Genomic DNA, 27,367 nt, shown 5'->3' with positions numbered 1-27,367 from the left:
CTAAATTTCGAGCATTTCTCTTAACATTCCGATCCGGGGTGCTCTTTCCGTATTACCATATACTTACGTAAATGTTTGTTGACTCTATCGTGGTCCCACTGTATATATTTTTAAAAAATATTGCTAAATTTTTATTTTCAAAGTTTAAAGCTCATGCTTTGGTTCCTCCTGGTTGCTCGATAAACTTTTTTTGTCAACTGGAGCGAATTTTGGAATCAAAAACACACTTTTTTTGATTTTTTTTCATATAATATTTTACCGTGATCATTTTATTTATGTACATAGAGAAATTGAGTAAATAGAGCAATTTAATCATCCTTTTAGAATCAGACTGCGATTACTTTCCACTGGGATGCCTGGCTGAATTCTTAATGGACGTCACACTCACGGAAACTTTATTGTTGGTCTGTCGCTGTGGCGGTTGATCCTGGGTCTTGGAATTGAACACGGGTATCTTGGAGGGACTGAGCTTGAGTGTGGGAATTGAGCTCTTTCGTACTGGCACAGGGATTTCTGACTGCTGCTGTGACTTTTCAAAGTTCGAGCGCAGTTGTTCAATTTGACTGAGACGCTTTTCAGCAACTTTTCCTGGAGATTCATACGTAGACGTTGTAAATTTAATTTCGCTGTTGCGCGGAAAATTATCCTGCTGACTGTCGTTGTCTGTGAGTTTGATTTGGGTGTGATTCTTCTCCTCAGGCGTCTGCACACAGATCTCCGTTACGAAGGTCTTTGTGCTGTCCGCATTCTCGTCGGTGATTTTGTGCTCCTCCTCGACATCCTCCTGTGGCACTGGCGATGGCGTCCTCTCGGGCGGTGGTGTCTGCAGCGTAAAGTCCAGACACTCATCGTCGATCATGATGATCGACGAGGGTTGGCTAGCATCCGTCGTGATTGTCACGACGTTATCAATATCGGGAACTATTCGCGTCAAAGGGGTACTTTCAACCTGAGCCGGGATTTCCATCGATGAGATACTGATACTATTGACTCCCATATTGTCGCTTGAGTATACCGGTGATATCTGACTACTCTCCGTCTTGTCAGATTCTATTCCACCACCTATTAGGGTGAGACTGATAGGCTGCGGTTCATTTTCAATAAGCTGTTCATCCGGAAGGATAGTCATTGTTGTGCGATTTACAGGAGTTTCTCGTTCTTCAAGCATTATCTTCTGACCCATGAGTTTTTTCAGCACATCCGACTTTGGACGCTCAAGGCTACCAAATGGATACCGAGATACTTTAACATCATCAGGTACATTTGTACCAAACGTGTCAACAACATTAATGGGAGTGTATGTTACATTGTCTTCTCGGGGTGTCTCGCGAACATTTCCATTCCGGACAACAGTGTCCAGGCTACTTCTTTTAGGAATGGCAGGTTTCACAACAGGCACGAGGTCTGAGTCATCACTAAGTGCAGCCTGCGCTTCCTCAAGTTTCTCCTTGAGCAGCTGATCCATGGTCTTCTTAGGTACCTCATTCTCAATAATCTTTCTGGTTTCGGCATCAAACTTGTCCGCCACAGCCATGATCTCTTTCATGAGGCTGTTAGATGCATTGTCAACCTTTTGCTCCTCATCACTTCGATTGAGGGACTCTGTATCTGAACTGCGATCCTCATCGTGATCTTTAATTGAATAGATGGCATCTTCGAGATTTCCCCACTCATTGGCACTCTTCAGTCGACCTCTAAGTGCTTCCATACCACCACCCATATCCAGACTCAATCTGGGCTCCTTCTCACTGAATATGTCTACATCCACAGCAGGTGCCTTTCGCTTCTTGGGTGTTACAACAGCTCCTGGTTGTTCTGTGATCTCCAGACTCTGAGCACGCTCCAATGTGGCTGTGTTGGATCGTCCACCTGATGGACTCTTTGTGGCTTCAATCTTCGACAAATCCCCCAAACTGGCAGTTCTCCTACCCTCTTCTTCATCGCTCAATTGATGGACTGTTATATGATTCGCTGAGAGTTCAATATGTGACGAGGATTCCTCCTCTCCATCCGAGTCGCCAGCTCTATCAGCAATTTGACTCTCTGTATCGCTAGGACTCTTCTTCCGTTCGCTCTTAGGTGTTGAGTTTGCACTTGGTCTGTTGTCTTTCACGAAGTTATCTGTGAAGTTCAGAGGATCTGCTGTTTTCTCAGGTGTTTCCTCGTTGGGCGGTGGAGATGGAGCCTTTCCTTTTCCCTTCTTTCCACTGTCCTGAACCACACTCTTTCGATTCTCTTTAGCCGACATTGCTGCCTGCATCATGTGATCTGGAACTTCCTGAGGGATTCCTGCTGCATCACGTTTGATTCCACTTGAATTGACAGCATCACTTCTCTCAAAAGCAATTTCAATTGTTTCCGGAACCTTCTTGTCCTTCCTCTTTTGAGCCACTGGTGGTACTTCCTGATTCTTCGCATCATCAGTGTCATTCTTCTCCAGATTGGCATTGTTTTCATTATCTGCTTGTATTTTTGTTGGACTCTTGCCAAAGATTTTTTCATTAACATTGGGCGGTAGGACGCGAATTCCAAACTTGAGACCTTTACTCTTGTCTGACGGTGAAGATGGAGCCTCCTTGTCAGGTTCATCACGTGGCTTTACAGGTTCACTCCTATTCTGCAATTTTTCCTCAATCAATCCTTTGACTTGTTTCGTAAAGGAAGATTTCTTTTCATTCTCTCGCTGTATCACCTGAACAGGTGAAGATTTTGAGTCCACATTGTCATCTCCTGGGAAGAGATTTTTCTTTGTATTTCTGTCAATCTGAAAAGATAAATTAATTTTCATTATTGTATAGGCATACAAAGCATTGTTGAGAAAGCTATTGTGAACATATTTCCAAAAATCATTTACAACAAATTTCTCTACTATGATCGTACCTCTTTGATTACCATTTTAAGGTCATTTCGCTTTGTATGATCACATAAAAGCACGAAGAGTTAAATAAAAAACATTTGTATTCTATTTGTTTTCGAGCAATTGCGCCACAAAATTGGTTGTGAAATGAAATATTCTCATTTTGTTAATTTGCGACTGGAAATCTAATCAAGATTTGTGATCTTTTCATGAATGATCGCTTTTAATCATATTTGGAGGATATGCAATAAAGAAAAAAAATCTAAGATGATTTTTGGCTAGATGTAACACCAACGCAAATCTTTCAGAAGCAGGAAGAGAGGCTTTTTGATGCAAATAAGAGATTTTCTGAATAACTAATTTGATATTTACCGAACTGGTATCCGATTGACTGTTGGTACCTCCAATAGCCTGTATCATGGATGTGTGTCCAGATTTAGGACTTGGGGTCACCATGGCTGTTTTTCCTTCAGCTAATTCTAGGCGAACGTTGTATGGCGATGCATAGCTGAGGATTGCTGCAGCGTCCTCCTGAACAATGTGTCTGAAGTCAATTGTCATGCTGGTAATACGATCACCTGTGAAATATGTCCAAATGTCCATCAATTAAATTTAATTTCTCTTTATTAATCAGGAGAAAAATAACTCACCAATGTTTACGATCCCAGCCGCTGGACCCTGAGGAGCGATCTTACGTACATAGATGCCTTCCTTGAGACCACCGCTAAGCTCAATGCCCAATCCAGTGAAATCTGATCCACGAAGGGAAACATTCTTGGTGGACATCGGTGTTGCCAGGCTGTCTTCCAAGGTCTTGCCGTTCTCTTTCGAGAGCCACTTTGTTTCTAGTGTTCCTCCACTTCCAGCTCCTCCCTTGGTTTCGGTTTTGAAGGCAGGATTGTCGAAGGCATACTCTGCGGATTTTCCCGTCTCTACATCCTCTTGAACTAGATGGGTTCCTGTAAATAAATATAGAAAAGTATTGTTTTAAGATTTTTATTTTCAGTAGGGGGAAGTGGGGCACATTTCAAAGTGGGGTACCTTTGAAATTGGGATTTTTCACCTATATTTAAATAAAATCGTGATATAATTTAGCTGCACAAACAGACTGAGATGCTAAATAACATTATCATATAGCTCAGTTCCACTTAAACATAGGAGAAAAAATGCCCCACTTCCCCCTAGGGTCCTTCAATTAATTCTTTTATTTATTTTAAAATATGCTTTGTAGTACTTGAGACTGGCAACCCAATTTCTGTATTATGAAAAAATTAATACATGTCCCATTGTAACAGCATAATTATTTTTATTCTTTAATAGGAATTACAAAATTTAATTTTTGACCAAAAAATATAAAAACTTCCAAAATAACTAGTACTAATCATAATAAGCAATAAAATGTAGGAAACGTGGTATTTCTGAACTTGAATTTGCGGTTATTCACGCATGATGCATCTTTGTGCACAGTGAAAAAAATTGATTGTTGTATAAATTGTTTACCAGATTTTCTTTGTAAACTTACACAATCATTTATTTTTTATATTGTTGTATGATTATGTAGTCCCTTAAAATAACCTAATTTAAAATGTATAATTTCATTTTTTTCATGTGTTATTATTATTATTAAGTTTTATGGTAGATCTAGGGCCAATGCCTGATTTGATACTACTAAAAATAATTAGTTTTTTTAATCTTGCAAAATCAAGAAATTTTAGCAGTAATTTATATTGAAGTTTAAAAAAAATTGAAAGACCGATATTAGGATAGAATTAAATGAACCATATTGACTCATGGATAACACTATTACTCATTTTTGTGTAATCTTAAAATTTATTCCAATTTATTCATTTTAAATAAAATATATTAATTTAAATTTAGAAATTGTTTAAGTTATAGAGAACGTCCGTGATGACGGTGTGACAGTCGTATGGCATAAAGGGTAAAAAAAAATTAATAAAATAATTAATTTTAGAGAAATACACAAGGAAATAGCTAGCCATTTTTAAACGTATTAAGGAAAGCCCTTTTAAGAACGTTAAATATCTTTCAAATATAGAGAACATCAAATGAAATAATGAAATTATGCAAGAACAAAATTAAAACAGAAACGAAAATTCAAAAGCCAGTATAGAAATATAAACCAAATCCAATATAATATATAAATAAAACATCGCATTATTTACAACTACCCCGTGTTTACTGCTGCCCCAGTTTCCCCTAAGATTCAATTTGTAAGAAGAAATATTGCATACGGTATCTGCAAAATAGGACTAACACCGGAACAGAATTACACAAAGTATAGCACTTTAACATCTTATTCCTAATGCAGTTAGACGGTTTCGGAGTTAAGTATACATCTAGGACAACTTTTTAAGTATTGCGATATTCAGCAAATCCAGAAACAAAGGATTGAAAACAAATTTCCGCATCACTCTTATGTTAAGCTTCCTCTTTACTCTATTTAGAAGCCTGATCAAATCATTCCGACAACTCTGCGTCTGTCCTATCTAAATTTTCTGAACCATTATCATCTCAGGGACCTCACAGTGAATTAGTCGATAGAGTATTAAACCTATGTATGTAAAGATCTCTGGTTCGTCCGACCCATTGCTTAAGTCGAACCGCGCCCAGTCCTTGGAAATAATTTGTTCAACTGGGAACAGAATTTCAGGTCCATCTGGTCAAGCACTACCTCTATTCACGTTGAAACTTGGTATATAGGGGTACGGTAAAAAGCATCCTTATTATTTAAAGTTGATGTTCTTGGTAATAGTCAGTTAACGGATTAGTTAAGTCTACCAATATGAGAATAATTTGGAAAAGGAACATACTATAATGAACGGATGAAACTCGTCACGATTTATTAAGTAATAAGTGAGTCCTTCGCCATCTTAGCGACTTTACTTATCTAAAAGACAAAACGATAGAAAACGTCAACTCACTATATATTTTATGACCTAGTATGTGAAGTAAAACTCATCTCAACCGAAGTTTATGTCTAACCCTGTAAATTCTCTTCGTTGAAAGATACAACATACAAGCAGATTAATAAATGCATGAATTTTATTATTATTAATTTTATCAAGACATTTGTAATATAAAGTAAGGTAAGGTGGGGCTATTTTGAGCTGTGGGGCTACATTAATTAGGATTTTATCACATATTTCTAAATTAAGCTGGGTTTTACTTTTTTTAGTTCCACAATTGGTTTCTAAAGCTAAATTACATTACGTTAAAACCAAGTTTCCTTTAGAAATATGCGAAAAAACGGAAAAAATCGAATATCAATGTTGCTCCACAGCTCAAAGTAGCTCCACCCAACCATACCATAAGGCCGGCTTCAGACTAGAAGTTTAGCTCAGTCCCGAATGTCTCAAAATCTTAAATTGCAAGCAATTTTATTGCTTTTTGAGAGCTTAATAAGTCATTTGTCCTTAATAATCTAATCCTAAGTTAAATTTTTGCAAAAAATCGTAATTGATAAAAAAAAATTAGAATAGTTAAGCCATATAGCTAAACCTTACGACTAAAGATTTAGCCCAGTTCCCGAAGGTCTTAAAATCCTAAAAAGTGGGTAATTTTATTGCTTTTTGACAGCCTAATGCCCTAGACACACTTACGACTTAAGCCGAGAGACGACTTAGTGGAAAATGATGGAAATGTATTGAAAATAATATCCGACGAGTCGATATGCTAATAATGGAAACCGGTGAGCGTCGGGGAAAGAAGGATCAGCTTAGAAAATTTTAGATTTTTTAGATTTTAGATAGATCACAATCGAAAGCTTTGAGAAAAATCTAACATTTTCTAAGCTGATCCTTCTTTCCTCGACGCTCACCGGTTTCCGTGGTTCCGGTTTCGGTGGAAATGTAGTTTGACCATTATTTCTAATATAGTTACGCTAAGTCATCTCGTCTAATCCTCAAGTCTGTCAAGGCCCTTATAGGCCACTAAACTTTAATAATACAATCCTTAATTAAGTTTTTCCAAAAAATCGTGATTGATAAAAAAAAATTAGAGCGGTCAAACCATATGCCTAAGCCTTAGGTCTGAAGCCCGTAATAGATGCAGGTGACTTTGTACTCCGGAGGTTACTCTACACCCCTGCTTTTCGTAAGCTTTCCTTTAATTTTAGCAGTTATGGATAGTTTTCACCGATACACCATGTATGATCAGTAAAGACCATCTTTAAGCCGCAAAATTGAAGAAAAACTTACAAAAAGCAGGAATGAAGTCATCTACGAATGTAAAATCATATGTCGTAGCGGAAAAACCGGCTAATTCTATTGTAAACGACCCAGGAGACGCTTCCCTTCCCTAATGTAGTGGCTTCTTCTGTCTCCTCAGAGTTTTTAGAGAAAGGCGATTACGTTTAATTATTATGTGCAAATGTGAATGAAAATAATTTGCGCCAGACGAAATTCGAACTCATAATTGCGAGACTCGGAGCTAGAGATCTTACCACTAGAGCCAACACACTTACCCATTGCACCACGAGATCCCCATGAGTTTAACTGTTAAACAATACCGAAATAGATTTGTGAAAAAAATAAATAAATTTTTAATTTTTGAAATTATTTTGTAATTTTAACTCGAAACACACGGTTAGAATTGAATGAATTAGGCAAGATCACTTCAAATACTAATTTTCAACACATTCTTTTCTACTTTTAGTGTGTGACTCCATCGTGCATTTTTCAGAGTAATTCAGGAAAAGAAAAACCAGATCAGACATAAATCAAGGAAAGTTTCGCTAATACTACAACATAATACAAAATATCTCATATGTTTATTGTATATAAAATAATTATTACTTAATTGAAGTTTTCGCTTCTTGTTTTGTAGGTAAGAGAATTTTAATCATTTTAATTCAAGTTATCTCTAGAAATTACATTAAACAAGACAAATTGCAAAGAATTAAAATGTTTAGCGAAACATTGCGGGAGGTAATTTAATTAAGAAATAATTTATAGCCAGTACAACTTGTAGTTGGTAGTAAAGTTCGCTGGAAGTTTATAAATACTTTCTTTATCGTGGGAAAGATTCAACCAAAAGATTTCAAGGTAAGGAAGCATTGAGGAAACCATTTAAAATATTATCTTATGACTGTAATATTAATTGAAATGCGACTGTCACAGTTTTGCCAACACCGATCGAGAAGTGTGCGATTTATTGACACATTATCGTAAAATCAAAGAGATGCGATCAGTAAAAGTCGAATATATAATTCGGACTATTTTCATGCTAAAGATATTACCGCGAAAAAAAAACTCTAACGGATTTATTTAAGAAATATTTGTTGATTTTAGTTAAAGTGAAATTTCTAGACAATATTTGTGTCATTGAAAAATCGTGTGATCGAGTTCGGAGAATGATCAAATGCCACGATCGTCTCATAGAATGAACATAAATGATCGTTGATTGGCTCAGAAAAAAATGTAGAATGTCTGGAAAAGATCATTTTCATTGTTAAAAGTGTTAGTATTTGGGGTTCTTTTGGTCATCTTGCCCCTCTTTTGCCATGTTTCTGTGACACTGATCCTCAATGATCGTCCGGTGATTTCCCGTTGCATTTTGCCCGCGGGCTCCAATTTGACTTGTTTGGTGTATCTCTGAGCACACCAAGAGATGATGATGGCATATGAAAGACTCACAGCAAGTGTCACACTCTCTTCTGACCAACAGTCTCAGTTGGATTCTGTATCATGCAGATTGCATGTGCAGACTTTGCATTCCACTTGAGAATACAACTCGATTAGCACACGATCAATTTGATGCAATCAAATGCAATTTCTCTTCACAAATCCGAACAAGCTTCTTCCCCAGGAAAGCCATAAAGTCAATTTTGGTGACTGTTCTGCCAATTGAAGATCCCGAAAAACCAGATTTAACCACAGAAATTCCATGTACTTTATCTTCTTCATTTGAGTTATAGTGCCCAATAAATTCAAATCAGTGCCTCTCAACCCTCAATAAACCACCAAGATCACCTCAAAATTGCCAAGAGATCCAAAACATTTCTATACAGACGTTTTTCAAAACTCACAGAAGAAATGCCTTAATAGTCATTGCTTAATGATTCATTTTATTAATTATATTGCTGACAAAGAGAAATTTTGTTTTAATTTACGACCGATTATTTTTCAGAGATATATTTCAGTGAAAATTAGATTCTTTTCACCATAAAATCACGCCGTAAAGTTTTTTTATTAAACTTCTATTAACAAGTCGGCAATACGGAGGAAATTTCACAAAATTAGTCACTCATTAGAGGAACGATTAAAGAAGCATAAAATATTCTCAGGCAAAATTAGGAAATAGCAGTGATCATAACAAAAATTTTATTATTTATTTCCACAATTCTCAAATAAATCTCTAAACTTTTATAGTGCAACTTTAAAAGTAGATTCGTTTTCCATGTGATAAAGATTCTTGATATTAAAGTATCAAATTTCTAAAGCCATCAGGGTTTTTTATATAATTAAAAATCACACTGGCCGTCAAACACACAGCATTACAACCATTTTCTTTTTCTTTTGAATCCTATTTTTTATCGGAATTTTCTTGAGTAAAAACTTTCATTTTGATTTTGAAAAAACATTATTTTTGCTTAATAAATCCTTTAGAATAATTTTAAATTTCAAATTCTTTTTTCAATTTTTAAACTGACCACACTGTCGTGAAACACTGCAAATTTTTAATAACTGTAACATATTGGTCAGTATTTAAGAAAATTAGGTAAGTAACACAAAATTTGGCAAGTGAATAGTTAAGAACAAAGTAATAAAATTATTTTGAAATAGGTAAATGTTCTTGGAAAAAAAAATTGAGTTAATAAATATTAGCATATATTATTGCGTTATTTACTAAACAAAATTTTATTATTTAATTATTGTCTCGTTTTGTTTTCAACCAACTAGGGTAAGTGTGCCAAATTTCGTCATAGTTGCATATAAGCACCGAAGTCTTAAGTTTGAAATGCAATAATTTTTATTCACATTGATATTTTATGTTACTTCCTTTTCGGGGGGGCTTGAACTTGAAAACTAGTTTATCATCTTTGTTTTCTTTAAATCACTTCCTAAAATGTTGAAAAATTAATAAAAATATGGGCACTGCTTTGGGTAGTATTCCGGCCACTTTGAATGAAATACCGGCCACCTTTTTTCTGGCCACCTTTTGTGACGCAACGGATAGAAAATTTCAAAACGTTAAAGGGAACGAGTTTAATATTTAGTTTAATACGTTTATATGACCCACAAGCCCTGAGATCTTCCGTGTAATGTCCTGAAGACCTGAACAGTAGCATCTCAAATTTACTCGCAGATTCCCGTAGCAATTTGCCCTTCCTGAACTCTTCCAAGGCCTTTTCCACATAATAATTTTCATAGAAGCGATGGTTTTTTTCTCTGGACATTGTAGAAGTCAGAAATTGAAAAAAATCACAAAATGAATAAGACATTTAGGAAAGCCAAAGATGTTGCCGGAATAGGCAACACTACCTCACCGGAGAGACGCTCACAAAGTAAATACTTTTTTATGCGAAATACAGGATCCAGCTGGGAAATTTCACCCGACATTTAAAGATAGATTCACTACTAACATAAACAGAAATCATCTTTAATGAAAACTAATCAATTTTCATGAAAAACACCGAAGGGAAACCTTTTACCCTTCACCACAAATCGTAAGACTGCTGGAAACACAATTGATCTGTCACATTTTTTGTAAGACTCTTTCCACACTGAGTTCCCACAATGCAATTTAAATTCAAATTATATCTAAAATTTATCGGTCTTTGTGTTAATACATCTTAAAATGAATAAATATTTAAAACCAAAATGAATTCATTGACTATTCGAAAATTACATACATAATTTTAATTAATTTATTTGCATGGACGAAATTACACTCAAAGTGGCCAAGATTAGTAGCTCGCCGAAATTTGGCACACTTCCCCTATCCTTAATTTCAGTTACTTCTTGCTAAATTTCTTACATTTTAATATAGAATCCTATTTTTTTTTAACTAAACAACTTTATGATTGGATAAAATTCAACTTTTCAATTCCCATGTAAACGAGGAAATTTCAAAGTGTACCTCATTATACTTTAGCGATGAGTTTCGAAAAATCTCCTGTATCTTGAACGCAAGTAAAGCTCACGCAATTAATCGGTAGTGAACCGGGTTTGAACTGATAACTAATAACTAACTGATAGCAAATCAGTTGTATTACTCCTGAACTATTTTGGGTAATCTTTTAAATGGGTTCAAATCGGTTATAACCGGAATTGAACAGGCTATGAAGCACTAAATTATTTTTGGTTTTTTTACTACTATTTTTTACTTTTATTTATTGCTCAATTAAAATAGGTTAATTATGCAAAGTACTTTTAAGGTAAAGCATCTAAATCATGAGTTCGAGCATTTTGTAAAGCACCAGATGCTTTCCCCCCCGCTTTTTAACCTAATAAAAACACTATTTAATTCAAGCTCTTAGCCACATAATAAGTACAACAATTAAGCTATATTTTCTAAAATTTTTGAAATGGAATTTGTGACTTTTTGAAAAAAAAACAAGAGTAGATTCGTCTGAAGTCAAAAAATTAGTCTTTCCTGAATAGTATAGACACGATTAACTCCTACTATAACGAAGAATTAAAAAAAATGAAATAAGGATTTTTGTGAGAATTTTACACAAAAAAAACTTCATTTTCGTAATATCTTACCAGACGTTTCATATCGTAAAATAAGTTCTAATCAAAGAAACGAAAAATAATATGTTTAAATACGAGTTTAACTCATCTACTGACAGAAAATATTTGGCTTTTTGACATTAACATGGCTATTTCAAAGATTGATTTTTTAATTTTTTTTTATATTTTAAATTTTGTAGTGAAAGACTATCAGGCATCTCACTCTCTTTGGCTTCGGTCAATTCATATTTTTTTCATACTCCTTTAATGAATCTGACTTATTTTTTCAGGAAATGTGTGACTTAAGACTAGCAATAACAATATGCCATAGATAGGTAATTTAAGTAATATGGACTGTTCAAATGTCGAAACCAGAGAGTGTGCGAAACCTGAAAATCCTCCCCTACTTTTATATTCTCAAGAAATTAACTAAAATATTTATTTTATTATGTTTTAGAGAACATTTGCTATTTTTTTAATATTCGTAAATAACGTACTATCAAACATTCTGATTCCAAATAACATTTTCTTTCCGAAATAACAAAAAAAAAAAAACATTTTTAAAAATTGGAGGGATAATCTTCCACTAAATACATTCATCAAAATTAAATCTAAATATCACTAGCCGTATATATATGCTAATTCTAGAAATAAAAAGAAACTGTGTTTGAAATTTTGAAAAACACATAATTCAAGGAATAAATTAGTATAACAATGAATAACATGTTAAAATCAGAGAACTTTATGTGAAATACAATATATTGATCGTCCTGAATAAAGGAAGTGGGTCATTCTCTCAACCTGACCACAATGATCGGTCGAAAATCGCGTAAAAATTTTCGTGATCGCACACTTTGACAATCTGTGATACCTGCTGAGTGAAAAAGTCACTATTTGTATGGCACAATTTCTGTGGCATGTTGCTGGTTTTGCTGGAGTTCATTTGATCATCTTACTTTGGTAATGTGCCTCCAATCAATGATGCTGAATATGATATGTATATGTGTCTTGTTTCACTGTTTACATGCATATATATACATTTATATATATATTTCTACATATAAAATCTTTAGTGTGCTCATACTGGTCTCAATGATGGCAAGACGAACGAAGAAGGAGGCACGAAAGAGACCTCAAGTCTCTCTTATAAAAATGATCGAGAACTCGTTTCAAATTATTTTCATTTAAATCGTCTCGAGATTTTTTTCCATCTCCTCATCTTTCTCTGTTGGTGCGTATCTTTTTTGTATTTATTTCCAAAATAGGAAGAAATAAACTCATTTCCAGCAGTATTAGATAAATTCAAACTCGATCATCCCATTTTAAGTATTTTTTTTCTATCTCTAAAGTACTCATACCACCATTGCGAAATTTCGTGCTTAACTCAAATAAACCATACATTTTTTTTTTCGAAATGGCTAAAAAATTTTGTGAGCAAATGGAATGGGAAATAATTAAATTTCTGTGAGATTCTTCCACCTTGTTGACACCTTATTTTTCAATATTTGTCCAACATTCGCATACAGAGAAAATGGAAGTTATTTGTTGGATGAAACATAATCTTTCGATGTCAGTTGGTGGAGTTTTTTTTTGTATATTTTTCAATTTTATCTCTCATTTCTCTCCAACAGAAGACTCAAAAAAAAATATTTAAAAAAAAAAACAGAATTTAAAATAAGATGATCAAGACAAAAATACTGGTAAAGAGACTTTTGAGGAGAAAAAACGATCAATAAAATGAGTGAAAAGCGTCACTAAAGGTGTGTTCTTGAGATGAGAGCGAACAAGAACAAATAAGGGAATTTTTTATGTCAGTCGAGAGCTATTTCAGGTATTTTTGTATCTAAAGGTCTTATTTTAGAATAATGTTATTATATGAATATGAAATATTAAATTAAAAACGGTTTCATTGTTGTCTGAGATTCTTTATAATCTCATTTTATAGTTTATATATTTCTTGTCTCATTTAATTAGTGCTTGGGGTACTGCAATGCAATCCAAATGGCATTTGAAATCTGCAGATAAAGAGACCTCATTTGTTATTTTCTTTGACTTTTCCCAAAAATTAATTCACATGACGAACGGTTCATACTACTCGATTTTACCATGTTTCATTACGAATTTTACCTATGGCAATATATTTACATTTTAATAGCTAGTCCTATTTCTTACATTTTCTTTAAAGGGCCCAGAGTCGAGTTCATAAAAAAACATAGAAAAATCTCGAGTGGTACAAAATTTCCGTAATCTAAAACTTGAAAAAAAAATCCCTTGTGTAATACAGGGTTAAAGCCTAAGACCCAAATAAACCAAGGTTGATCTTCAAGAATATTTAGCCCATAAAATTTTGCAGTAAAAACTTATTCCATACTATCATACACTGAGGACTTAAGATCATCGGTTCGAGATCTTTTCCATTCCCTTACCTAATAGTTTACTGCCGAATTTAACAGACCAAATATTCTCTAGGATCAGCCTGAGTCTATTTTGGCTCTAAGGGCCAGTTATGTGTCTTAATTTTTCTAAATTCTCATTGGTATTTTTTTGATAATATTGACTTACGATTGGGCATTAAGATTTTGAAACTTTCGGGAACTTGGCTAAACCTCAAGTCCGAAGACCGCCTAACACGAGATTCAGACCGGAAGTTTAGCCAAGTTCTTAAAGATCACAAAATCCTATATAAGAGTCAAATTTATTGATTTTTGCCTAATAAGAAATTAGAGAAGTTAAGCCATAGGGGAATGTACTCTCCCTTCAAACGTTCATACCTTCGAATAATGTGAATTTTCTTAAAGTTTTCCTAAGAGACTTAAACATTTCTATTAAATATTAGATAGTTTATTATCAATTATTGATAATTATATGACAATCATGTGGAAATCTCTTAGGAAAAGTAAAAGAAATTCATATTATTCGAAGGCATGAACGTTCGAAGGGAGAGTACTATTCCCTATAGCTGAGTCCTATAAAAGTTCCAGACTGTAAGTTTAATCTAGTTTTCGAAGATCCTGAAAAAGAACAAACAATTTTATTCGGGTTTCAAGATCTAGTGAATCATTACTAATATATAATATCATTACTAATATATAGATAATTTAATAAATGTTCATACACTGAAAAAAAAAGAGGGTGCGATTAACTTTTTTTCCTCAAAACTTTAACACTTTTTATGAGTAAAAATATATCAACAATTTTTAATGTTAATTTTACACCTTTTTAAGGGTAAAATTAACATGAAAAGGGTAACTCTAACCACTAATACACCTAAAAAGGGTGATATTTACACCGATTTTGGATCAATACTGCAGGGTAAAATTAACATTTCCGGAATGTTATTTTAACTTTTTCAGATTTCTCTCAGTGTATGATATAAAGTTACTAAATTTTGTTATTAGAATTTTTCAAAATTTAACTATTTCTTGATTACTTGCGCATTTTTTTAAGTAAAGGGGCACAACATAGATTTATCGTTTATATTTTTGTGAAACAGGGTGTAATTCTAGCAAATTGAAACTTTTACTGCTGTAACTCCACAGAGAGAGCAGTATATTATCCCTCGATTTTTTTACCAATTAAATTTCAACCTTCCAACCCCCGGGGACCACTTTTCTCAACATATCTTCGCATTTTGGGCGATTTCTGAAAAATGGTATAACGCTGTTTGTCCGTCCGTTCGATCGTTACCATCCCTAGAGCCCAAACGGTTGGAGATAGAGACAGGACCTGTAAGGAATCCTCTCATAAGTCAACCCTGAGACCACTAACATGCACTTCATTTCCCTCCAGCTTTTTCATAGCTTCGAAAACGCGTTTTATATTTTTTCCCAATTTTGGATTTTTTTTTTAGATTTCCCAGGCAGACATTTCGTCCAAATACGTCCATATACCGTCGATTGTGAAACGGTAATGAATCACTTCATAACCGATAACTATTTTTTTTAAATCAATTTTATTACTCCTAAGCTATTTTGGGCGTTTATTGAGTAATTTATGAGTTATTTTAAATTGGTTGGCAACTGGTAAGCGGTAGATCATACTAAAATACTTGTGAGGTATAGTCACGAAGAGTACGAGCATTCCACGAAGCCTGGGATGCTTTGCCACCCCTTTTTTCAAAGACTAGGATAAAGTGGTACAATTTGGACCATGGTACAACTTGGACAGGGCTTTTTTCTTAATAAATTCAGTACTTCATTTTTATTTGTATATTTTTAATGTTTTAGTTTTATAATTTGATTCCTTGTGCTTAAAAAAATTAGTACTGTATTTATCAAGAAAAATCCCTGTCCAACTTGTACCGGCGAATTGTCTAACTTGTAACACTATGTCCGACTTGTATCACTTTCCCCTGTATCTCTAAAAATTGTAAACAAAAAACTTCTAACACTTATCGTATTAAAATTGTTCGATTTTCTAACTCATTTGCGAAAATCCATATCTCCTATTTGGATAGATTTTCGTTATTTGAATAATAAAATCATAAAACCTCTGAATTAAGTTCTTCTTAAACCTCTTACGCGGTATCCATAACACCTAAGTACAGGTGTGTATGTAAATATAATTCTCTGTTTTTGGTATCTATAAACTAATTCCATCTTCCTTATAAAGCTTTTTTTCATAAAGTGGTGGAGAAGAACAAAAAACATTCTTTATCACCGCGATTTTTACAGTTTGTATGCAAATAATACAATTTTATTCCGCTATCATCAGTGGATCACCTTGAAAAAATTCGCTCTACCTCGTGTCTGGTTGTCCAAGAATAACTCTTGAGATTTCTTTATGGTGAATTTTGCACACTCCTCAAAATCACAGCTTGAGTTTTATCCAACAATACCCCTTTGGATCATAAATTTAGGGTGGTAAGACTGATCTGGACACGGACCCTTAATTGGATATTCTTATAAATTCTGATTGTGCAGTGGAGTGGAGAGAAATTTATGGTGAATGTGAAAGAGAACCTTTGTTCTCCTAGATCATTAAAATTCCTCACTCAAGGAGATGCCGGAGATGCCTCATCATCGAGTCTTTCTTCCTCCTTTGAGGTCTTGGAAATTCCTTCATCATTTGTTCAAATCATAAGTGCAGGAGTCATTTTATTCATCTTACTTTTTACCTGACCTTTCTTCCTCACCTTCTCATCCCAAAAGACAAAAAAAAAGCCACGGCGCAGGTGGCAATAGGTGAGAGATAGAGAGCAAAGTGAATTCAAACACCCGATGGAATGGGTTAAGGAAGAAAAAAGCTCAACAAAGTTGTTTATGTTGAATGAATTCATGTCAGCGATTTCTTTCAAGGTCAGTTGCGTCTCACTCACTCATATTCCCCTCTCTTTCACTCACTTTTTCTCATGCCATTAATGACAATTTTCCAATTTATACACCTCTTTTTGTACTTTCCTCGCTTTTTGCACCATACATTTAGTCTGAAGCGAACAAGTATGAAAAAGCATTCCCGACGAGAATCGAGAAGATCACCTCATTAGTCTCAGTGGGAGAATCGAAATGAGTTTGATTAGCTATTCTCATGAAAAAACATGGTAAACCCATTCAAGAGGTAAACCCCTATTGAGAGAGTTTCAATTTCAATGCATTATTTGATCGTCTTTAGTAACGCAATCAAAATGAAAAAAATAAGAAATTTTACTTTAATTTGTGCATTAAGATTTCTTTCTGTTACTGTGAACTTACAAAAATACACTGTCGAAATAAACAGCTGAAATACTATCCCGAAAACGTACAAAATCAGTATATTTTAGGATGGGGCAGTATCATTACTTCAGTTTTTTCTAGTTCTCTAAAAAGGATTGGGAAAAAATCTTAAGTTTCTAAAACTATAACCAAATCCCGTAAAGCTCGAAATCGGCTCAAAGTGATCTTTAAGATAGTTACTCTGAGAGAAATCCGAAAAAGTTAAAATAACATTCCGGAAATGTTAATTTTACCCTGCAGTATTGATCCGAAATCGGTGTAAATATTATGCGTTTTAGGTGTATTAGGGGTTAAAGTTACCATTTTTCATGTTAATTATACCCTTTAAAAGGTGAAAAATTAACATTAAAAAATGTTGATATATTTTTACACCTAAGTAGTGTTAAAGTTATGATGAAAAAAAGTTAATCTCACCCCAGTTTTTTCTCAAGTATACTTGAAATTTCACTTTTAAGAATTAGGTAAACTGTTTACGGTAGTTTGGACTAATCCTTAATAGACGAATTTTAAAAACTATGTATTCTCGATAAACAGCCTGATTTTACTTGTAGCTTGAGCACTGCGCTTTTCATTTTAATTCTGCAACGGATTTTATTAAACTTCATGAAAATGAGATTTTACTGAGTTTTTAATTTTCAGAAAATTCTATTCTCCAAGATCTTTTAAATTAATACCTACTTTCAAAAAAAAATTTACAAAATGGCTTTTTAAAACCTTTTAAAAGCCTTAACAATCAGTTTTAAGGAATGATTCAAGATATACTCAAAAAACTCGTAAGAAACATTTTTAAAACAACTCAAAAAGTCATGTTAATGGTCCTTTGCGGGGTCGTCCAAAGACGTTATGTCGCTATTTGCAAGCGTTTGGCCTACAGATCTGATGACAGTTAAAAAACGGACGGGTTAGACAAGCCAGATGTAATTTCATCCCTTTCACGATTTCAAACATTCGGGATTTTGGCTTTCGGGATTTTGGCCTTTTCGGGATTTTGGTGTTCGGGATTTTGGCTTTCGGGATTTTGGCTGCCACCGTTTTAAAAACAATTTACGCTTCCATTTTAAAAAGTCAAATACTGATATTATCGTAAAAGAATTTGTTTTTCTATACGCGGATTGTGCACCACCCACCTTTAGTGCTTTAAAATTGGCGCTTTTTTCTCAGAATCCTAATTATTTATAAACTTTTCAAATTAAAAAAATATTGAAAGCCAGTAGTTATATAAGTATAAACACGAGAGAGTGAAGATGAGTTAAACACTCCAGTCTTTTACTAAATTTTAGTTCAACTCTTCATTTGTTTTCAAGCTTAATCATCACCGTTAAGGCGTCAATGAAGGCATAATGGATGGAAAAGGGTGGTTCATTGAAACAGAATTATATTATAATTCTGCGATATTAAGGGTATTCTGATCTTACCTCATGGATATTTAAATTTGTTTAAATTTTGGGGCGTTCGTGTTGCAATTGGTAAGAGCATTTTGCTCTGACCTGACTAAACTATCACAATTGTGAGGTCGAGTCCCGCCCGGTACAAATTAACGGATTAACTGAGACGGATTAACGTAAATATAATCAAAATAATGATTAGACTGCATTTACCATCAGTTTTCCAATTCTAACTTAAGTTTGCTCTCGGTTTAAGCCGTTTTGTCTAGAGCATTATACACAATGTAATCCGAATAAAAATCTGTATACCTAATAATGTACTAAATGGCTTTGTCATTTTTTTAAAGATTTTTTTTTTAAATTAATTAACGTAATTAACACTTCAAAGTTCAAAAGGTAGTAAATAAAAAATTTCAAATTGTGTTTTAAATATCTTAAAACATTCATGCAGATTAGAATCCAAATTAGGTACGGGTCTTCTCGGTAGTAAAGGATTTTTATAGAAATTTCGACTTGTAATAATTTAATAAAGATAATAAAATCTCATTGGACTTGCCTGAAATTTAGAAATTATGAACTTTCCAAAAAGAGGTTAAATCGTAAGTCAGGAACCCGTGCAACAGTACTTAAGGTCACAGATCAATTTCTTTTTATTATTTATTCTCAAATTTCCGATGAATGAATTGCCGAACAAAAATATTCAAAGAAATTAATGTTTGTTTTAGTAGAAATCACGGAAGTTGAGTGAACAATCGAATGTATTATTAGTCATTTCTATGATGCTTTTGGTTGAGAAAAAATATATAATAAATTTCTGTGACACTTTTTTGGGAGATAAAAGGTGCCTATATAGAAGATATTCTTATTTTGGAGTTGCTGAGTAAGATTCTCAAACACACTGTGTAAGTTCTTATGGGCGTTGTTATTCAAACAGACCCAGATTTAAAAAAAAAAGCAAATAACGCAATTGCTCGTATTCTTATCGCAGCGTGAAAATTGTGATTTTCCAGTGTGGTGTACGGAAAATTAAAATAATGCTGCAGAAGAGGAAATTTTCGCAGGAACTCATTTCTTGCCGGCGATAGTGCTCTAACTTACATTATTGCTGTTAAACAGAGGGAATGTGTGCAGAAGAAATGTAATTAATACAGTTTTGAGTTCTCGCTTCAATTCACTTTTATCGTGTGTTAATACTACAATTTTCTGTATAATTAATTGGCATTGTTCTCCTCTCCCAGACATGGGCTTTTTATGTACAACTCACGAGGCTTTTGCCGTGATGTTGCGGTGATGTTTACAAAATGAATGGGTCGCGGTGGGTGGGTGAAGACGTCCAACGACGCCGGGGTCAAGCTTATGTGGATATTTACCTGATGGTGCGCGCACACCTTATAGATTACAATGGCTGGAATGTTTAGTATGCAAGAAGTGCTAACGGCCAACGGCAAATTCTCTAAGCGCAACTCCATCAGAAAATTGAAGAAAAACGTGCAGGAGAGGAAGAGATGATTCTTTGGCGCATATTTTTGTCAAATAGGCAAATGGCGGAAGTTGCCTTAAGAATTCCCGAAGATGCACATAAAATGCGTAATGAGTCTTACCTTTACGATTAATCCAGTACTTCTTGTAGAGCCATCGGAGAAGCAACAGCAGAATGACACCAAAAATTATTGTCAAGATTATGGCACTGGCCAGATCTCCGCCTCCATAGCATGTCTCGGAAGATCCACTCGAATCCATCCTGCCACCACCCACAAAAAATTCCAAATCTCACAAAATCACTTTTGATTAATTCACTTGGATGAAAAATTAAAACTCAACACTGCAACACAGTTCTTTGTAAGTCTCACACTGCAAGCATACAGAGAGTTTCACACGAGATTTGGGATAAGAGATGAAGAAGAGCTTTAATGTGAAACTTTTCCCATCACAAGCACATTCCTTTCCATTTGGAGTGTCGATGATAGTTGACTGCAGGAAATTCCCAATTCGCTGAACAATCAGCTGAAATTCCTGAAAATCAAGTAAAGAAGTTTTGTTGTGAAAGGTAGAAAATTTATTATTCAAATTGTGACATATATAATGTTTGATTATAATTAGATTGATTTTTATCTCGATACGTTTCAATAACATCAACAACTTTACTATGTGCATGTAAGCATCACTGAATAACGGTAGAAAGACATATAAAATATAGAACTTTTACTAGAAAAAAAATAAGAGTTCCCTTACAAACACGTCAATATTATCTCACTCGTTTGGTAATACAGGGACACAATACCTAAGAAGCATATAAAGCTTATATTGAGAATTTTATAGTTAAATTCTTGTAGGAGCTTTTCACCCTCTTAAGAGTAGGCCACTTTACTTTTTAGTAGGTACTCAAAGAGATGGAATCAAGACTGCTATAAGCACATTATAAGAATTTGGGTTCTATAACGCCTTACCTAGAGTGTTCTACAAGGCAATATTAAGAAAAATGCTTCATTGGGTACTTTATTTCATATACAAAAAGATAGTGATGAAAGAAAATATGGAGCTGCTTTAACAAAAATACACTTGCAGCTAGAGTCATGCCCCTGTAATAGTAATATTTACTGGTCCTAATACGGGCTTCAGACCTAAGGCTTAGCCAAATGGCTTAACTTCTGTAACTAGTTATTGATAAAGGTTTTTAGGGAAATTTTGATTTACTATTAACCCTTTAAGGACGATTGGAGCACCGGTGTCCCATAAAGAAAATAAATTTTTCCAGACTACCTAAAGTTATTTTTTTCTTATGTTTATACGTATTTGCAAAGTAGAAGGTTGAAGGAATCTAGGATATTTTCTACAAGTCTCCACCTATTTGCTGTATAGTAAATTTTTAAGCTAAAAAATGACAAATTTTTAAATTCCCATGTTGAAATGTAATTTTAATTATTTTTTATACTTCAATTTTTTTTTAGCAAAACCGTTTTGATAAAAGAAACTACAATACTCAAACAAAATATTTTTTCGTTAGAGTGAAAATTATCAGTGATTGGTATCGTCAGAAAAATTACTTAAATTTTTGGGCTATTTTTGTCCTTATCGTTCATAGAGACAAAAAATAAACCAAATCAGACTCTGTTTGTTTTTCTAAGGTTAAATGTAAGACGCTTTACAAGTTTTGTTTATCGGTTTCATTTTTATTGCTAATTTTCGGTTAGCGAAAACTGTCTCGTCGTTAAAGGGTTAAATATTGAGAATAAATTATCGGATTTGAAACTTTCGGGAACTGGGCAAAACCTCTAATCTTAAGACCACTTAACATGTTCCTATGCCAATACAGTAGACTCTCTCTGAATTAGGCATTTTGGGGCAAAATGTCATCCGGTTTATCGATAGATTTGGGCATCAAAGCCTTTATAAATTCCACAAAAAGCGCTCAATTATAAAGGATTACGATAAAATAGGAAGAACTACAGCGAATTTGAGCGAATTAGCTTCATAATTAAACGTGAAAATTGTTAACAACATTTTTCGCCCGATTGAAAAAGAGCCGATTGAGCGAGAGTCTACTGTATTAAAATGCCAGTATATACAGATGCTCTGTATAAGAAAATAATATAATATTTTCATTTTACAAGAATTTTACGGTACAAGACTCGTAAATCCATTTGTCAATAAAAATTTTCACATTTTCTTGTAATTTTTTGTATACATTTTCCAAAAATTTACGAAAAAAGCTCTTTAACATTTTCATATAAAGTTTGTGTTTTATCTTTAGAAAATTTAACAACATTTTCACAACAAATTCTCTAAAATTTTTCAAAAAATTCTTTGTAGGGGAAAGCGCGTTACCTTCGGACGACTCAAGTTTCGAACACTTCATTTTTTTTCAAACATGTTTTACGAGATAAATTAGAAAATTAAATAGTCTAGTATAAAAAGTATTCCAGATTTAAAAAAAAAAATCTGGAAAGGCATATCAGCTTTGCGAAATGTTTGGGCTCGTGACTTATGTTAACGGCGTTATCACACTTGCACATTAAAATTTTAATGTGATTCATATTAATTGTCGGTTGTGAGCGTCCAAATATGTTATATGTGTCTTTCAGTCACTTAATATTTGGGGTTTTTCTATTTATTGATAAAGAAGTGGACTTGGCCTACAAAAATAACTTTAAATTTACCTAAAGCATAAATATTTTTCACATTAAAAAATTAAAGAGAAAATCGCATTAATTTTTCGCATTAATGCTATAAATCAATTTATATCAAATTTTGCGGGCCAAGTCTACCTTTTTATCAACAAATAGATCAAATTTTGAATATAAAATGATTCAAACACACAAATTACACATTTGGACTCTCACCAGCGACAATTAATGTGAATTATATTAAAATTTTAATGTGCAAGTGTGATAACACAGTAAGTCTCATATTTATTTCGCATTATTTGTCAAAATTCAAAATTCATAGAAAAAGTATTACGATTACGATCACAAATTCGAACAATTAGCAAAGTTTATTTCTTTTTATGTTAACCGTTTCATAACCGATTAACTCTGCCAAAAATTCTTAACTGTAGTGTAATATAAAATGTTTTGTAATGGTTTCCAATTTGGAATTTTACAACCCCTCCTTATAGATGGGCAAAAGAAAACAAAAAATTCGTACTTCATGAATGTAATGCGGACTTCAGACCTGGCTTATCCATATGGTTCAACTTTTCTAATTTATTATTGGTCAAGAATTTTTCAAAAACTATGAGTTAGAAATGAATGTTATGGACAAATGACCCATTAAATTCCGAAAAACCAATAAAATTGGTTGGTGTTTCTTAATTTTTAGAGTTCCGTCGTTGCGGGTGACTTTGCACTCGGGGGGTGACTTTGCACTCTGCTGTTTGTGAGACTTTGAATAATTCTAGCACTTATTGATAGTCTTCGCCGATCCGGTCTACCATGTCAAAGTATATAGGGATATGTTAAGTACCAAGTAAGGTACAATGATCCTCAAAAGGATTCTTGTAGTTTCAGTAATAGTCAAGGAAATCCTAGTATAGGTATTTTGTCAAAAAACGACTCCGCGAAAAAGTTATCTGAAGATCCAATTCCAAAATCGATTTTAGAGAAGTAAATTGCCCAAATCTATTCTAAATTTATCTGGCTAGAATAATCCACTTCGATTTTGTTCATTATTTTTATTAAAATACTTTATTTTCACTATAATTTTCCTAAGAACGCATGATTTATATTATAAAATTGCATGTAATGGGCTTTCTTAAGCTTTATTATAGAAGTATTTGGCTAAAAATTATCCAATTTTTTGATAATTTAAGATAAAATGACTGAGATCTACAAGATGGTGCGGTCGCTATCTTGATTTGACGTTTCTGTCCGCCATTTTGAATAACTGTCAAAACAAAAAACTTATCCGATTGAGCTGAAATTTTAGTATGTTCTGGCTGATGTCAAGACCTTTTCAGAACATATATAAAATCCGACCTAGGTCAAGCGATTGTCTGGATACTGGGGCTCTAAGTTCAAATTTTTGACATTTTCATAAATACAGAACTACGGAGAGCTTCTATTATCGTAACCATCACAATAAAAGAACAAACAAAAAGAAAAGTAATATTTCAATATATAATAATATTTAATAGCATGTTATTTGGAGATCTGAAAAACTTTTTTTTGCAAATATGAAAAAATAAAATAAATAAATAAATGCACTTTTCATTTTTTTTTAATTATGTAAGGGTAAATAAATATATAAAATAAAAGCCTCAGCCATTTTTAATAGTTACTGAGGCATTTCGTTTAGGTTTTAAAATTCAGGATTAGAAAATAAAGGTCGACAATATATGAATATTTCAAAATTTTAAACTTTGAGCCTCTGTATCTAGGTGAATACTTGACGTAGACTGAAACATAGATACGTTCTGAAAAGGTCTTGATATCACCTACAACATACTAAAATTTCAACCCAATCGAACGAGTTTTAGGTTTTGACAGTTATTCAAAATGGCGGACAGAAACGTCAAATCGAGATGGCGATCACGTCATCTTGTAGATCTCGTGCATCTTACCCTTAGATGTGAAGATCTTAATTATCGTTTATTATCAGAAATTGTTGATTTTTTAGTATTTATTAAAAAGTGCAAAGTCACCCGCACCTTATCCCCAGTGCAAGCCTTTTTTCTTGATTTTTTTAAACATTGTAAAATTTTATAAAATTAATACTAGTGGCACAAAATCCATTCATTAACAACTGAATACAAATAATTTTACTCAAAAACCCACTCCCTTCACTTTAACTATCCACTTTTAGAGGGCAAAGTTGAAAAACAGCGAAAAAACGTGCAAAGTCACCCGCAACGACGGTTCCAGGAACTGGGCTAAACCTCAGGTCTGAATCTGGTATAAGGGCCTATATAAAGCGACTCATATCCTCGTTATCCCGTACTGTTACACGATAAGCGCTTAGAATCACCAATCACAGTTCTTTGTATAAATTTTCTTCACTGCCAATTTGTACAGTCTAAATACTCTCAAGGATCAACCTGAGTTTATTTGGGCCCCACAGCTTGCACTTATTCATAATAGTTTACTAGAAGGGAACCGGAATTCGTCGGGGGAATGGAGTCACTCTTGGAAAAACTACAATCCTTTCCAAAGCTTTCGGCTCGGTCTCCAAGCCTTCATCAGTGGTCGAATCAATTATTAATAATTAATAATAATAATTAATAATAATTAATAATTAATTAAGTTATTCTCCGTTTCTCTAAGGACGAAACATATAAACACACAACATCAAATTAGAAATTGACGTAAACAAGTGAAATGACAATTAACATGCAAGTCAATATAAAAATTGGTAGACAAATTTAATAATCAAATCTTAAAAATTAAAGTCTTTTTATGACCAGAAATTATGAGAAAATCAATAAATTTAAGAAAAAAATAGTCATTGAACAAACACTAATGTTTCATGTGTTTTTGCAATTATGTATTTCCAAGTTACCAAAAATTTTATAAATAAAAAGCTTGCTTAATCAAATACATTTCAAGTATTTAAATAATGTTTTTAAAAAATTCAATTAAAACTATTTTTAGTTGTACGCCGTAAAATTTCTGAGAGTGATCAAACTGTAAATGTTTAATTTATGCCAATAAAATGGAAATAAATTTTCCTATAAGAATAAAACATGCGTTTGTGATAATTGAAATGTAGTTTCTATTGAGATATCTATCTAACTTGTAGATAGTTTTACCTCTTGCCACAAAATACCTTCTCAATTTTGAACAGATACACCCAAAGTGCCCTAGAATTTGCAACAATCTGTGGGAGAAAAATTCTCAAAAGCAAAAAAAAAAGAGAAAGACAGGTGCATTAATTGCTCTATCAAAAAGATTGACTTTCGAAAAATTTGAAATCGAACACAAAACTATGGAGGTGAAATGAAGATTAAATTGTTTGGAATTTACAAAAAGTCTGACTTTTGCGTGGCGATAGAAATTTTTCAGTCAATTTTCAATTCAATTTTCATCATCCACCCAATTGTCTTTGAGTGGAGATTGTGAAGATCAGTTGGAGGTGAATAATTTCAACTTTGAATTGGAAGAAGCAGGTGAAAAGATGAAAACAAACTCCTAATGCCTGAATTCAATCACGCATCGAGAGAAAGTAAGACGGTATTTATGAGAGAATCGAGGCAATTTTCTTAAGACAATCTTCCACGGGAATGCAAATGATTGCGCAGGGAGAGATAATTTTCTTGCACATTTGTCGTCTTATTGTACATCATCATTGGCAATTTACACGCCACAGACACTCAAGTTGAAATAAAAATTGTTTATAATACGAACAGGTAGGATGGAGAAGTGAGAAAAATCATTTCTGTGTCATATTCTTATCGAGACTCTCAGCTTGAAGCAAGATCGCGCTTGATCACTTTAGCGCGATCACAGGTCGTTACAAAAAAAATTCCTTCAGAGTGGAATTTTGTGAATAGAAGTCAATATACATAGAATATGGTAGAGAATGTTGAGAAATCATCAAAAGCCACTCTCAAAGCACTTTTCACATGGATTCATGCACAAGAATTCCCTCATTGAGAGTCTGTCAGAGTGGAGAAATTGAACATGAGAATTCTCTTATGATCACTTGTTTGTCACCTCGAGGAATGCAATCCAGTGAAAAGCACGAAAGACCAAGGAGAAGAAAACAATTTTTAATTATTTTTTTTCACTTCCATTCCACTCACTTTTTCCCTTTAGAATTGCACTAAATAATTCTCTTAGAGAGATCACCACTGAAATACCTATCTCAAATTCCTTAAGGAATTGTAAATGATAGAATGATCCTCACCAGGTAAGTTTGAAATTCAGGTGAAGGTAAAAATCCTGTGAATTCTGGGAGTAACTCCTTTTGCGCGTTTCACATAGAAAATCCAACATCCAAAGAGCAACAGGACAGATCTGTGGAGCACCACGATCGAATATCAGAAGTTGACTACGTGTTTGAATTTCTGAATGTTTCAACTTACCTCACCATACAACATTCAAGCACAAATACCATCAGCCACCAGGCACCAACACCCATCAACTCCACTCCCAGGTGAGTCTCCCCAGGTGAGTGAGTGAGAGATTCCAGAGAGAGAGGAAATTCTGAGTGTGTGGCGCAAGATCTGTGCCAAAGAGTCAGCCAACACAATCCATTTGAGAGGCATTTCAAAAATAATATTCA

At 33.6% G+C, this 27,367-nt stretch overlaps 1 protein-coding gene across 1 annotated transcript; it reads right to left on the bottom strand.

Annotated features, from left to right (window-relative positions):
- Window positions 1-227: 227 nt before the first annotated feature.
- On the bottom strand, window positions 228-27,137 carry LOC129803294 (uncharacterized). The gene is made up of 5 exons (XM_055849743.1): window positions 26,990-27,137; window positions 20,251-20,662; window positions 3,508-3,816; window positions 3,230-3,435; window positions 228-2,764 (listed from the first exon to the last, which is right to left on the bottom strand). The coding sequence occupies exons 2-5, from the start codon at window positions 20,387-20,389 to the stop codon at window positions 338-340; spliced, it is 3,081 nt and encodes a 1,026-aa protein (XP_055705718.1). The 5' UTR covers window positions 20,390-20,662; window positions 26,990-27,137; the 3' UTR covers window positions 228-337.
- Window positions 27,138-27,367: the final 230 nt, after the last annotated feature.

Source organism: Phlebotomus papatasi, chromosome 2, assembly GCF_024763615.1.
Source record: "Phlebotomus papatasi isolate M1 chromosome 2, Ppap_2.1, whole genome shotgun sequence".
In the NCBI taxonomy this organism is placed as follows: domain Eukaryota; kingdom Metazoa; phylum Arthropoda; class Insecta; order Diptera; family Psychodidae; genus Phlebotomus; species Phlebotomus papatasi.
The sequence above is the reverse complement of the archived record's forward strand: the minus strand, read 5'-3'. Positions and strand labels throughout refer to the sequence as shown.

Excerpts from the sequence above, each read along its gene's own strand:
- LOC129803294 (XM_055849743.1), bottom strand. The coding sequence starts at position 20,389 with ATGGATTCGAGTGGATCTTCCGAGACATGCTATGGAGGCGGAGATCTG. Across the intron at positions 3,436-3,507 it reads GGCTGGGATCGTAAACATTG|GTGATCGTATTACCAGCATG; the intron begins GTGAGTTATTTT and ends CATATTTCACAG. Across the intron at positions 2,765-3,229 it reads GTCAATCGGATACCAGTTCG|ATTGACAGAAATACAAAGAA; the intron begins GTAAATATCAAA and ends TTATCTTTTCAG.